The sequence below is a fragment of the Microcebus murinus genome, chromosome 3 (assembly GCF_040939455.1).
Source record: "Microcebus murinus isolate Inina chromosome 3, M.murinus_Inina_mat1.0, whole genome shotgun sequence".
Lineage (NCBI taxonomy): Eukaryota > Metazoa > Chordata > Mammalia > Primates > Cheirogaleidae > Microcebus > Microcebus murinus.
This window is the reverse complement of record NC_134106.1, coordinates 78,064,316-78,077,053: the sequence shown is the minus strand read 5'-3', so window position 1 is coordinate 78,077,053 and position 12,738 is coordinate 78,064,316. Positions and strand designations below refer to the sequence as shown.

The following is a 12,738-nucleotide window of genomic DNA, read 5'->3' as shown; positions in this document are numbered from 1 at the left end:
TGGTGGTTTTAAATTTGCGTTTCCCTAATGGCTATTGAAGTTGAAATTTTACTTATGTGGTTATTTGCCACTTTATGTCTTTTGTCTATGTTCTCATTGGATTGATTACTTTTTAAAATGTTCAGTATGGAGATATCTTTATATATTCTAGATACTAGTTCTTTATCAGATATGTGGTTTACAAATATGTTCTCTCAGTATGTATGTAGCTTATGGTTTTTATCCTCTTTACAGGATCTTTCTCAGATAAAAAGTTTTAAATTTTGATGAAGTCTAATTTATCAATTTTCCTTTTATGGTTTCTGCTTTTGGTTTTATGTCTAAGAATTGTCATAGCTGTAGATCTCAAAGATTTTTCCTAGGTCTTATTACAAATATTTTATAGTTTAAATTTTCACATTTCATTTTATGATCCATTTTAAGTTAGTTTCTGCAATCTTGATCACTGTAGTTATATAGTAAGTCTTTAATTCAGGTCTATATTATTCTTTTTCAAAATTGTTTTAGCTAATCTAGTCTCTTTGACTTTCCATATAAATTTTAGAATAACCTTTCATATCTATATAAAAACCTAACTCGGATTTTGATAGGAATGAATTAAACCTATATATGAATTTGGGGAGAATGTGCATGTTTACTATGTCATGGCTTCCAATCCATGAACAAGATATGTCTCATTTAGATATTCTTTGCTTTTATTAGATTTGTGTAGTTATTAGCATGCAATTTTTGTACATGTTTTGTTAGATTTTCATCTACAAAATGGAAAGAAGTAGTTCTTATTTTGAACTATTATAATTGGTATTCTAGTTTTAATTTTGCTATCAATGTGTTCATTGCAATTACAATTGATTTTTAAATGTTTATCTTGTATCCTGTAACCTTGCCAAATTCACCTTCTTGTTCTAGGAGTTTTTTTACAGATTCCTTGATATTTTCTCTGTAGACAACCATGTTATCTGAAAATAAAAATAAGGACAATTTTATTTTTTTTCTTTCTGATCTGTATGCCTTTTCTGGCCTTTTTTCACTATTTATTACTTCAGCACTATGTCAAATAACAGTGGTAAAATTGAACATCCTGCCTTCTTTCCAATTTTGGGGGAAAGCATTCAGTATGTCAGCATTAAGTAGACTATTACCATATTTCTGAGAGTTTTTATCATGGATGGGTATTGAATTTTTGTCAAATGATTTTTCAGCCTCGATTGATAAGATCATATGATTTTTTCTTCTTTAGGCTGTTGATATAATAGATTAAATTGATTGATTTTTGTATATTGAACCACGCTTGGATCCCTGAAATTACTCAGATAATTTTAAATAACAAAGGAGAACTTAAGGATAAAAGATCTATATTGCCACCTTTACTCTTCTATAAAAAAGATTTAAAGCACTGGGATTCTAGAATGTTTTTCAGTCTTAGTTTTCTTTTTTAAAAAATATGTTTATTAAGATATATTTATTGAGATATAATTCACATATCACATTCATCCTGGTCTTAGTTTTCTATCTTCAAAAGAAATCAGTATTATATATCTATTAACTAACTCTTCTCAAAAGGAATTTTGAGAAAACGTGAATTCCATATATCTTTCCTTTAATGTTCTTTAATACTTATTTTATAGATGACTTCCTTAGGAATAATATTAAGAGTGCTTTGGAGAATCTCATATAATTTTAGAATGAATGAAGCAAAGGATTTTTTTTTTTTTTTTTTTTTTTTTTTTGAGACAGAATCTCACTCTGTTGCCCAGGCTAGAGTGCTGTGGCATCAGCCTAGCTCACAGTAACCTCAAACTCCTGGGCTCAAGCGATCCTACTGCCTCAGACTCCCGAGTAGCTGGGACTACATTTTTTCTATATATTTTTAGTTGGCTAATTAATTTCTTTCTATTTTTAGTAGAGATGGGGTCTTGCTCTTGCTCAAGCTGGTCTCGAACTCTTGAGCTCAAACAATCCACCCACCTTGGCCTCCTAGAGTGCTAGCATTACAGGCATGAGCCACCACACCTGGCCTGAAGCAAAGGATTTTTAAAAGTGTGGTCATCATCCTAGGCTACAATGGATTTCAGAACCTAAAACTATAATAAGGGACTTTTCCCATTATAGACAATTTGTTACATTTACTTCTTTTTAAAATTTTTTTTTAATTTTATTTTTTTGAGACAGAGTCTTGCTTTGTTGCCCAGGTTAGAGTGAGTGCCGTGGCATCAGCGTAGCTCACAGCAACCTCAAACTCCTGGGCTCAAGCAATCCTACTGCCTCAGCCTCCCTAGTAGCTGGAACTACAGGCATACACCACCATGCCCGGCTAATTTTTTCTATATATATTAGTTGGCCAATTAATTTCTTTCTATTTTATAGTAGAGACGGGGTCTTGCTCTTGCTCAGGCTGGTTTTGAACTCCTGACCTTGAGCAATCTGCCCGCCTCAGCCTCTCAGAGTGCTAGGACTACAGGCGTCAGCTACTATGCCCGGCCACATTTACTTCTATACCTTTTCTTTCCCTAGTTAGATTTGTGTGTTTTTCTGCATATTTGCAATAATAGTATATTACAATTGATGATCCTATTATTTACCATTTCTGTATAAAGATTTTTAAATTATTTATAAAACAACATGGAAATACTGCATAAAACTTTTTTTTATCACATTTTGCATTATATTCTTAAGATGGATTCCCAGAAGTAGAAATTTTGGCTTACAGAAAGCAATGCTCCATAATTAAGAGGAACTATTGGTTTCATGATATCAAAAATCAAAACAATAGAGCACTTAAAAATTGAATAGAGAACTATGGACAGCGACAGCTAAGAAGAGCCTTCCTGGGAGCAGAGCAAGCCCCAAGACTTGTCTCAAAACTATCCCTGCTACTATGAGTTTGACAGAGAATAGAATGATGGTGACCAGGGGCTGGAGGTAGGGGGAAAACAGAGATAGTGGTTTTGGTTGAACTGAAAGAGATTTTCTCCCGTGGACAATTATGATAGGAATGTCTAGATAAATTTTTGATTGTCATGACCAGGGCGGGGAATGCTAGTGGCATCTATTATTTTTCTATGTTGTTTATGCAAGAGGTAAAAGGCACAAACCACAAGAGGCACAAACCGCAAGAGGCACAAACCACAGGATTATGCAAGAGAGGAAATGTGCAGTTATTCTTTATATTCCTTAATTATGGAGTACAATAACATTCTATGAGGTAATTAAATGTTTGTAACTCACCAAACTCAGGACAAAGCCGTAGTCACTGATATCACCATGTCAGTCTTGCAGAAGTATATAAAAAATATCAGAGCTGGAAATGGAAATTGATTGCAGCTTGGAATTAATAAACCTTTACTTAAATTCATGAATTTTCTGATACGATCAGATAGATGAGGAAAGGGATACTATGTGTGTATGTATGATATGTGTATTTGGTAAGAAGGAGGACACAATTTCAAATCAAATTAAAAGTGGTTGTCAATTTATAACATACTACAAAAATTTTATGAGTCCCTGATGATATATGAATTAAGTAAATGAGTAACTGTAGATATCTTCCTATTATTATACAGATGGAGAATGAGTTAGATTCTGCTCGTTCTGAAATAGAACTCCTCAGGAGTCAGATGACAAATGAGAGAATCTCCATGCAGAATCTAGAAGCTTTGCTGGTGGCCAATCGAGACAAAGAATATCAGTCTCAGATAGCACTTCAAGAAAAAGAATCTGAAATTCAGCTTCTTAAAGAACACCTTTGTTTGGCAGAAAATAAAATGTGAGTTGGTTAGCAATATAATAACAAAGTCATATTTCTTAAATTTATATATTAGAATTTTAAAGCTAGAATTTAGAGAATTTGACTTCTATAATTTGCCATTTATTAAACTGAGGATCAGAAATATTGTGGTTTGCCTAAGATTACTTATTTCTATTATGCTTTTTATTATCTAAATTTAAGTTTAACCATTTCTGTTGATTGTTTCTAACAGGGTCTGGGGTATAATAGAATGTCTGATCTAAAATATTGCCCTTAGGAAACAAAACTAGGTCAGAAAAAAAAAATTAAGCACTCTGAAACCAGAAGTTGTTTTATATTCATGGACCCTCCTTGTGTTGCAACCTAATCTTTCCATTTGCCATGTAGTATTTCCTTATATACCTATGAGTGTATACTGAATACCTGGAAGAAAACCTGCATTTACAAAATGCTGAAGACTTCCTCAGACCCTTGATTTTATTTTTTGACTCCTAGCACCACTGGCACTTTATTAGAAGTCCTGGAGGGTTGGGTGGACATGCCTTCCTGGTTAGTGAATGTTTTATTATTAAATTTGGTCACCTCTCACAAAAACTGATGGGGACCTTTAGCCCCTATTCTTATCTGTACCACTACAACCCTGTTTTCATTTGGCCTCCATTCTGTCCTCATATCTGGGCCCAGGGCCTGGAGAAGAATAGGAATCATGGTCTTGGTGATCAGGCACTCCAAGGAGCCCCTGACTATGCAAAGGCTGCAGAGCCAGGGCTGTGACTGAGTCATTCTTTTCAGTAACTATTGCTGGGCTATTGTGATATTTTCAACTGGTTTTTCAGGATCACTTTCTTAAGGTGGTAGGTGAAAATCTACCTTAGTGAAGTATGCCAAAATTCCCACCTTAAAGGGTACACTCTATTTTAGACTGGCTGGTAAGTGCTATCACTTAGAATTAGTTAGCATGAGAATCATTTGTGTTCTTAGTCTCTAAGGTTTAGATTTGAACAGTCTATAATGCTGTCCTGAAATCAATCAAAGAGGATAGAATGTTTTATGCAAGCATCATTTATGTGTCATTATCTTCCTTATGATATTGTGCCTTATCACAGGGTTTTTGAGGCATTGTTTAGCATTAAAGAAGATCCTTAAATTGAAGAGTTTATGTTTTTAATAGTGTATATATCAAATTTCATTATAAGTATATATAAGGCACTTGATTAAATTGATATATATAAAACAAGACCGTATTAATCATGGTGCTAATGAATTCTGGTGTTAATTATTTGATCACACTATTACTTTACATTAATATACTTCAAATACCTTTATAAAAATGATTTACAGCAAACAGTATAGATAGATAACATATAATATTAACATATACATAGGGAAACTGAGACAGAAGATTTACCTAATTGAATGGGGCTGGAATTGCTTAGGCTTTTCAAGTAGGCTACTTTTATACACTTAGTTTATTTAAAATTGACATATTTTAGATGGACTAATAAATCTGTTCATAAAAATTGCAATGTGACTTGGAATCGGCTGAGAAACCATTGCCAACATGGTTTAATGTATCCTAGGATTCATAGCCATATTTTAAGTTAAATCAGCTATTACTCTCTTATCTTCTTTTATACAGGGCCATCCAGAGTAGAGATGTGGCCCAGTTCAGAAATGTCGTAACGCAATTGGAAGCAGATTTAGATATTACCAAAAGACAACTAGGGACAGAGCGCTTTGAGAGGTAGGTTTATCTCTATGCAATGTTCAGCCTGGAAAGCATTGTTTTTTAGATAACTGGATATAAAATTTAAAATTTAAAAACATCACTATTTTGCTTTAGGGAGAGGGCTGTGCAAGAACTTCGCCGCCAGAATTACTCAAGTAATGCTTATCATTTGAGTTCTTCAATGAAACAAAATGCAAAATGCCATTCACCAGAACGTGCTCACCATCGATCTCCTGACCGAGGCCTAGATCGATCATTAGAAGAGTAAGGCAGTTTAAGGATCCATTCTCTTGGGACCATGTAGCAATATAGTACAGTGAATATTTGAGGGAGTAGGGAAACTCAGTAAACAATTTATCATTCATAGTGATATTTAAACATGATTACCAAGATATGTTAATGTAAAAATAAAGGATTTTGATAGTTTTATATAAGTATTATACTAAAGTGAAAGATCTTTAATATTTTATCTAATGTTTATAAAAATTATACTTTAAAAATCTGATCTTTTTATCTCTAAAACATAAATTTATTTTGTGTACTTTTATTATAAAATGTTGGTTATCATAGCAGTATAAAATATATTTGCTCTAGAAAAGCAATAAGTTATGAATAATTTTTCAGAGGAAAATATTTTAGGTATATTTCTATATGCTACAAATTCCATTAAAAACTTTTTATTTGGAAGTGATTTCAACTTTACTAGAAGTTACAAAAATAAAAATAGTTCAAAGAATATCTGCATACCATTTACCCATACTCATAATTTTAAAAATCTTACCCATCTGTTTTATCATATACACATGTACTGTCTCACGCTCTCATACTCTTGCATATGCTCCCTCTCTCTCACTGCACACACACACATACGCATACACATTCACTTGCATGTGCACACACATTAAAAAATACAACCCAAACCTCAGATTCCAAACCATCATCACGTGTTTCTTCCTTGCCTTCTTCCATTCTGTATTTGTTATGTTCTTTCATCTACAGTGAGAACCCAGGCTCAACATCACCACATTTACACAACATCAGTGTAGTTACTCATTTGCTCAATCCCAGGATACATGTAAAATAGTTTTAAAATTTCTTCATGTATATCACTACAATAAACAGACCAACTGAAAAAAAGTTCAGAATCTTTTTGCAGTTCTTCCTCCTCTCACACACTACCTTTCACAAGCCTTGAGGACGATATAGTCAAATACTGAATACATAAATTATTTGGGTTAATTCTTTTTTTCCCCACCTTTCAATGTTGTTATGATATTCATTTGAAATAACATTAGATTCATTTGTTTCAATTTGCTTTCATTTTTCCCCTTCTTAGTTTTTTTCCTTGACTTAATTTTATTTTTGAGTATGTATGTTGACGTACTTTTAAAAGTCAAAACTCTGCAAAAAGTAATAATCAGAGCCTTCCATCCCATCACTCATGCCTCCACCTCCTTCCTTTGTGGTTTTATGCTAATGATATGCAGATATATCTTTTTATTATTTTTCCTTATGCAAAAAGTAGCATGATATATATGTTTCTTTGCAGTTTGTTCTTCTCACTTAACAGTATCTCCTGGAAATAACTCCATATTGATTCATATAAATTCTCCTTATTCCTTTTTACAGCTATGTAGTCCTCCGTTTTGCAGATATACCATAGTTTTTCAACCAATCTCCCATACTTGGACATTTGTATTTCCAACAATTTACAAATACAAACAAGGCTGTGATTAATAATCTTGTGCATATGTATCTTTGTATTATTGGTGAAATATCTTCAGAATAAATTCCTAGAAGTGGGATTGCTGGGTTGAGGAGTAAATGCCTATGTAGTTTTGTTAGTGCCAAACTCCCCTCACTTTTGCATTCTCTCCAGCAATGTGTCAGAGTACCTGTTTCCCTACAGCCTTACCAGCAGAGCATACTGTCAAGCTTTTGAATCTGTGCCAGTATGGTGGGTGAGAAATGGTATTTCCATGTAGTTTTAATTTGCATTTCTCTTATTATGAGTGAATTTGAATATCTTTTCATAGGTTTAAGGGATATTTTTATTTCTCTCTTTCTGAATTATCTATTCATTTGTTCTATTTTTCCAATAAATTTTTGATCTGTTAAAATTTTTTAAATTTGAGAGATTAGGCCTTTATCAGTAATACATGCTATAAATATTTTCTTCCATTTTTGTCATTTGTCTTTTAATTTGACAGTACTGTTTTTTCCATGTATAAGTTTTTATTTTTATGTAGTCAAATTTCTAAATCTTTTCCTTTAATGTATCTGGTTTTCTATTCATAGGAAATCTTTCTACCCAGATAATAGAAGAATGTTTGTTTTTTTTTTAGCATGTATGCAGTTTTACTTTTTACATTTAGATTTCTGATACATTGGAGTTTATTGTGTGTGTGGTTTGAGGAATGAATCTGATTTTATCATCTTCCAAATGAATCCAGTTTTCCCAAGATCATTTATTGAAAATACTCATTGTCCCAGTGATTCAAGTCTCTTTCTGGACTTTCTGTTTCTATTCTGTTAATCTGCCTATTTATATGCCAGTTCTACACTATTTTAATTATAGAGGCTTTGTGGTATTTTTAGTTCTGCAGAACAAGTCCAGTGATGTGCTGGTAAACTGGCACTCCAAAGGGGAAGAGGGAGAGACCTATCTGTAGCACTTGCCAATTTCTGTGATGTAAATACTCTGTGGCCAGTTTCAAGCTCCCAATGGTTTAGCCACTAGATTACAAAATTATTCAAAATTTACAGTCAGCTATAAGTCACCTCCAGCACAACAATGGACTAGTGCCCACTAAGAGCTCTTCCTTTTAAGTGTTTACCTGTATTTTCTTGTGAGTTTAGTTCCCATATGAAGTTTAGGGTCAACTTGTCTAGGTCCATTTTAAAAAGCCCATTGGAATTTTTATGAGAATTACATACGTTTATAAATTAACGTGGGGAGAACTGGCATCTTTATAATGTTGAGGCAGCCTAACCAAGAAGAAGAAATGCCTTTATTTGTTCAGATTCACTTTTTTATCTTTCAGGAATGGTTTATAGTTTTCTTTATATAAGTTTGAACATTTCTTGTTAATTTATTCCTAAATTTTACCTTTTTTGTTGCTATTATAAATAAGATTTTTCTCCATTCATTATATCTTCAAAAAATGTTATTGATTTTTGCATGTTAATTTTCTATGTTGCTACCTTTGCTAAATTCTTTTACTGTTTCATTAAGTTTTAGCTTTGATTCTCTAGGCTTTTCCAGGTATACTATCATGGCATTTGTAAAAATAGATAGTTTTATTTCTTTTACTATTTTTATGTCTTGAACTATATTCTCCATGCTTTGAAACAATTTGTGTTAGTTTGGGACTATCTGATCTCTAAAATTTGGTTGAATTCACCCATGAAACCACATTGCTTTGGTTCTTTTTTTTGTAGGGTACTTCACTGATAACTTTATATTTCTTCTTTGGCAATTGGTCTTTTTAAGCTTTCTATCTCTCCTCTGTTTGCCTAATAAATTGATTTCCTCTGGGTTTTTTAATTTATTTGCACAGAAGTGACCAATGTAATATCTTTTAAATTTTTTAATTTCCCCTATATAATTATATCCCTGTTGTCATTTCTTATTTTTATATGTATCCTATCCTCCCATCCCCCACTTTTTTTCTGTATTAACTAGTGATTTGTTTACTTTGTTCACTGCTTTGAAGAACTAGGATTTTCATTTATTGATTTGGTTTACTATTTTTCTTTCTCTTATTTGTTTTTATTTTTATTATTTCTTTCCTTGTGCTATCTTTTAATTTGTTGGGGTTTTGTCTAACTTTTTGAATTGGTAATTTAATTCATTTATTGCCATTCTTTCTTTTTATTTATATAGATGTTTAGGGCTATGAATCTCCCTTTGGTTACTGCTTTAAATATATCCAATAGATTCTGATAGGTAATGTTTTTATTATCATTATTTTCAGAAATTCTGGAATTTCTTTTCATATTTTTACTCGAGTTATTTGATGGAAAATCTTTTAATTTTCAGTTGAAAGGGATTTTTATGTTTGAGTTTCATTTTAAATTTCTAATGTAACTGCACTGTGATTAGGAAATATTGTCTATAATATTTGTTTTATGAAACCTGATGTTTTCTTTGTGCTTTACTATGTGATCAATTTTGGCAAGCAGTTCATGTACACTTGAGAAGATGTAGTCTTTCTTATCAGAATATAGTAATCATTATATAGCTAAAAGATTTAACTTTTTGATTTTTTGTACATCTTTTATATCATTATTTAATTTTGCCCACTTGACCTGTTTCATACGAAGAGTGGTGTTTTAAAGTCCCCTATTATTAGTATTTCTTATTTCTTCTTGCATTCCCTATAAATTTTGCTTTATATAGGTGGTTTGCTGATTTATTTGTTGCATAGGTATTCTGAACTGTCATTCTTCATTGTGGCTTTTATACAGTGTCCATTTCCGATGCACTTAAACTTTTTTTGGCTTGACTATGTCTGGCATTAGAGTTGTAACTCCTATTTTCTTACTATCTCTGTTGTCTGGTAAATATCTTTATTTTTAGCTTTTTGAATTACTGCATTTTAAGTATATCTCTTGTGTACACTGTGTTTGAGGTTTGCTTTATGAGCGCCATTATGAAAATCTTTTTTTTAATGGGTGAGTTAAAATCCTTTGCATTATTGACATGACCGTTATGTTTGGTCGCAACTTGGTCATATTATATTATGATTACTGTCTGTAATATGTGATTATTTTTTGTGTTTCTGCATTTGGTTAGTCTCTTTGCTTTTTAACAAATTTCTTTTGGTATTTAGGAAGATTTTATTTTATTTGTTACCTTTCTATTAATACTTTTAACAATGCTCCTAATCCCCTTTATTCTTAACCTTTTAATGTCAGTTTTAGATTGTGTTCTTAGGCTGCCCCTTATTTAGACAACAACGTACTGAATTTACTTTCCTCTAGCCACTGCTCTGTTTCCTGTCCTTCTAGTTTTGCTTTTCCCAGGCTGCATATAAATGGAATCATATAGTATGCAGCCTCTAGTTGCTGATTTTCACTCACCGTAATATATTTGAGATTTATCCAGGTTGTTGCATGTATTAGTAGTTGTTGCATGTTCCTTTTAACTGCTGAGTAGGTAAAAGTATAGATGTGCCACAGGTAGTTTTAAAAAATGATTACAATCTCACAGGTAGTTACAAAAATAGTACAGAGAGTACTACATATCTGTCCCCACTTCTGTAGTGACGCTATCTTACAAACCAGGAAACTGACATTGGTACAATATGATTAACTAGTTTATAGGCCTTATTCAGATTTCGCTGGTTTTAGATGTACTCATATGTATATGTGTGTAGTTTTCTTTTTTTACAAACCATACACACTACCACTGAAATCAAGATACTGAATTATTCCATCAGCATCTAAGAACTCATTCCCTTGTGATACCCCTTTATAGTTGTAGCCCTGCCCTTCTCCATCCCTGTCTCCTAGCAAACACTAATTACTTCTCCATCTCTATAATTCTGTCATTTTGAGAATGTTATATAAAGGGAATCATACCCAATATGTAACCTTTTGAAATTTACCCTTTTCATTCAGCATAATGCCCATGAGATCCATCAAAGTTGTACATATCAATAGTTCAATCCTTTTTATTGTTGAACAGTATTCCATGGTATGAATATATTAATACCACAGTTTGTGAAAACTTAGTGGAAAGAAATACATTGTATCTGTTTTTCTTCACAGAAGCTGGGGAAAAATCCTAAGTTTTGCTAAAGTAATGCTAGAATACATGTTACACATGTTGAAATAGTTGAGTTAAAAATATTAATCTGCATAATTTTTTCTCTCTTATAGGAATCTTTGCTATAGAGATTTCTGACATGTGAAAAGATTCCTCACATCCTTGGGAAAGGTCAAAGTTACAAACTGATTTTTTTTTGCTATATGATTGCATTTATCTTTTGAATGCTTGACAATGTTGAATGTATTTATTAACTTTATGTCTCTGAATCTCTGTTTTCATGTACCATATCGCAGTGATCTGAGATGACTTATAAAAACAAAAATGCATATGGCTCTTTCTATTCATACAGTAATAGTGAGTGTAAAATCTGCTTACTTCACTATTAAACACTGTTCTGTTAACTATCCGGAGTAAATAAAGAACCTTATAAAAACAGGGAAAAGTGTTTTTACAAAACTGATTTCCTTTCCTTTCTTGGTATCTCAAATAATTGGTTGGTTAATTTTTTTTTTCTGATGCTTTCATGGCTGGAGAAATTGTGCCAAAATGGGCACAGATTACCAATACTAGCCTGCGACCCAATATTCCATTTTGGAACCAACCTGACATAAATTCCATGCTATAATCTGATTTCAAAGCAGCAGAAAGTAGGAGTGTGTCAGGGTTTTTAAATCCATGATATTGTACCATTCAAAGACTAATTAACATACATTTTCTACAATTGTGTTTACTCCTATTTTTAGAAAGGTAGGTGATGATATATATCTGTCAAGAATGTAAGACTTAAAAATCTGTATTTTTAAAATTTTTTCTTTAAAACATTAAAGTACTGCAACCAACTTAATTGCCATTTTATTTTATTTTTGCTTGTGGCAGCTGTCTGTAATCTAGAATAACAAATTCAGTGATGTTTCCTTTTTTTCTTCCAAAATATCCTAAATCTCTTACCTTATCTGTCCATAGGCTTTGATTTAATGTTGATATTAGAGCCTGAATGCCACTGTATTTTACTAATATAAGCTATTTGTATTCTTGCCATTTTAATAAAAAAGTCCTGTCATTAATAGTATTCATATGATGTAGACAGTTTCTCATTTTTTATAGTCACTATTCAGTATGACTAAAGTTATGTAGGGTAGTACCCTGATTCAGGTTTTGTATAATCATTAGTGCTCTGATACTTAATTATAAATTGATGCTATATATTCACTATAGTTTGATTTTTTAAAACCTTCAGCTTTACTCATCTAGTTTAAGCCATTACAGATTGGTTGAAAAAAAACCTAATAATTTAGAACAAGATGCCCTTTTATAAATATTTTAAAGAATAATATGCAAAAAAGTTATTCTTTGTAATAATAAATAATATATTGATATATTTACAAAATTAACCTTTGCTAGGTGACTCAATAACCTTAGCACCAGGCCATCACAACGTTAATTTTAGTCTGTCCACCTAGAAGAGCTGACAAAGAACTGAGTGTC

General features: G+C 32.0%; 1 protein-coding gene across 5 annotated transcripts in view; it reads left to right on the top strand.

Moving 5' to 3' along the window:
• TSGA10 (testis specific 10) overlaps positions 1-12,322 on the top strand; it is a 100,294-nt gene extending 87,972 nt beyond the window's left edge. For 3 of the 5 annotated variants that reach the window (XM_076001020.1, XM_012786999.3, XM_012787005.3), the window contains 4 exons: positions 3,564-3,766; positions 5,388-5,492; positions 5,592-5,741; positions 7,107-7,282. In XM_076001020.1, coding sequence (XP_075857135.1) covers positions 3,564-3,766; positions 5,388-5,492; positions 5,592-5,741; positions 7,107-7,140 — 492 coding nt within the window. In that variant the 3' untranslated portion in view covers positions 7,141-7,282. Of the gene's footprint in view, positions 1-3,563; positions 3,767-5,387; positions 5,493-5,591; positions 5,742-7,106; positions 7,283-11,363 lie in introns of those variants that run through there. The other 2 variants (XM_012787000.3, XM_076001021.1) reach the window with 2 other exon arrangements.
• The last annotated feature ends 416 nt before the right edge of the window (positions 12,323-12,738 follow it).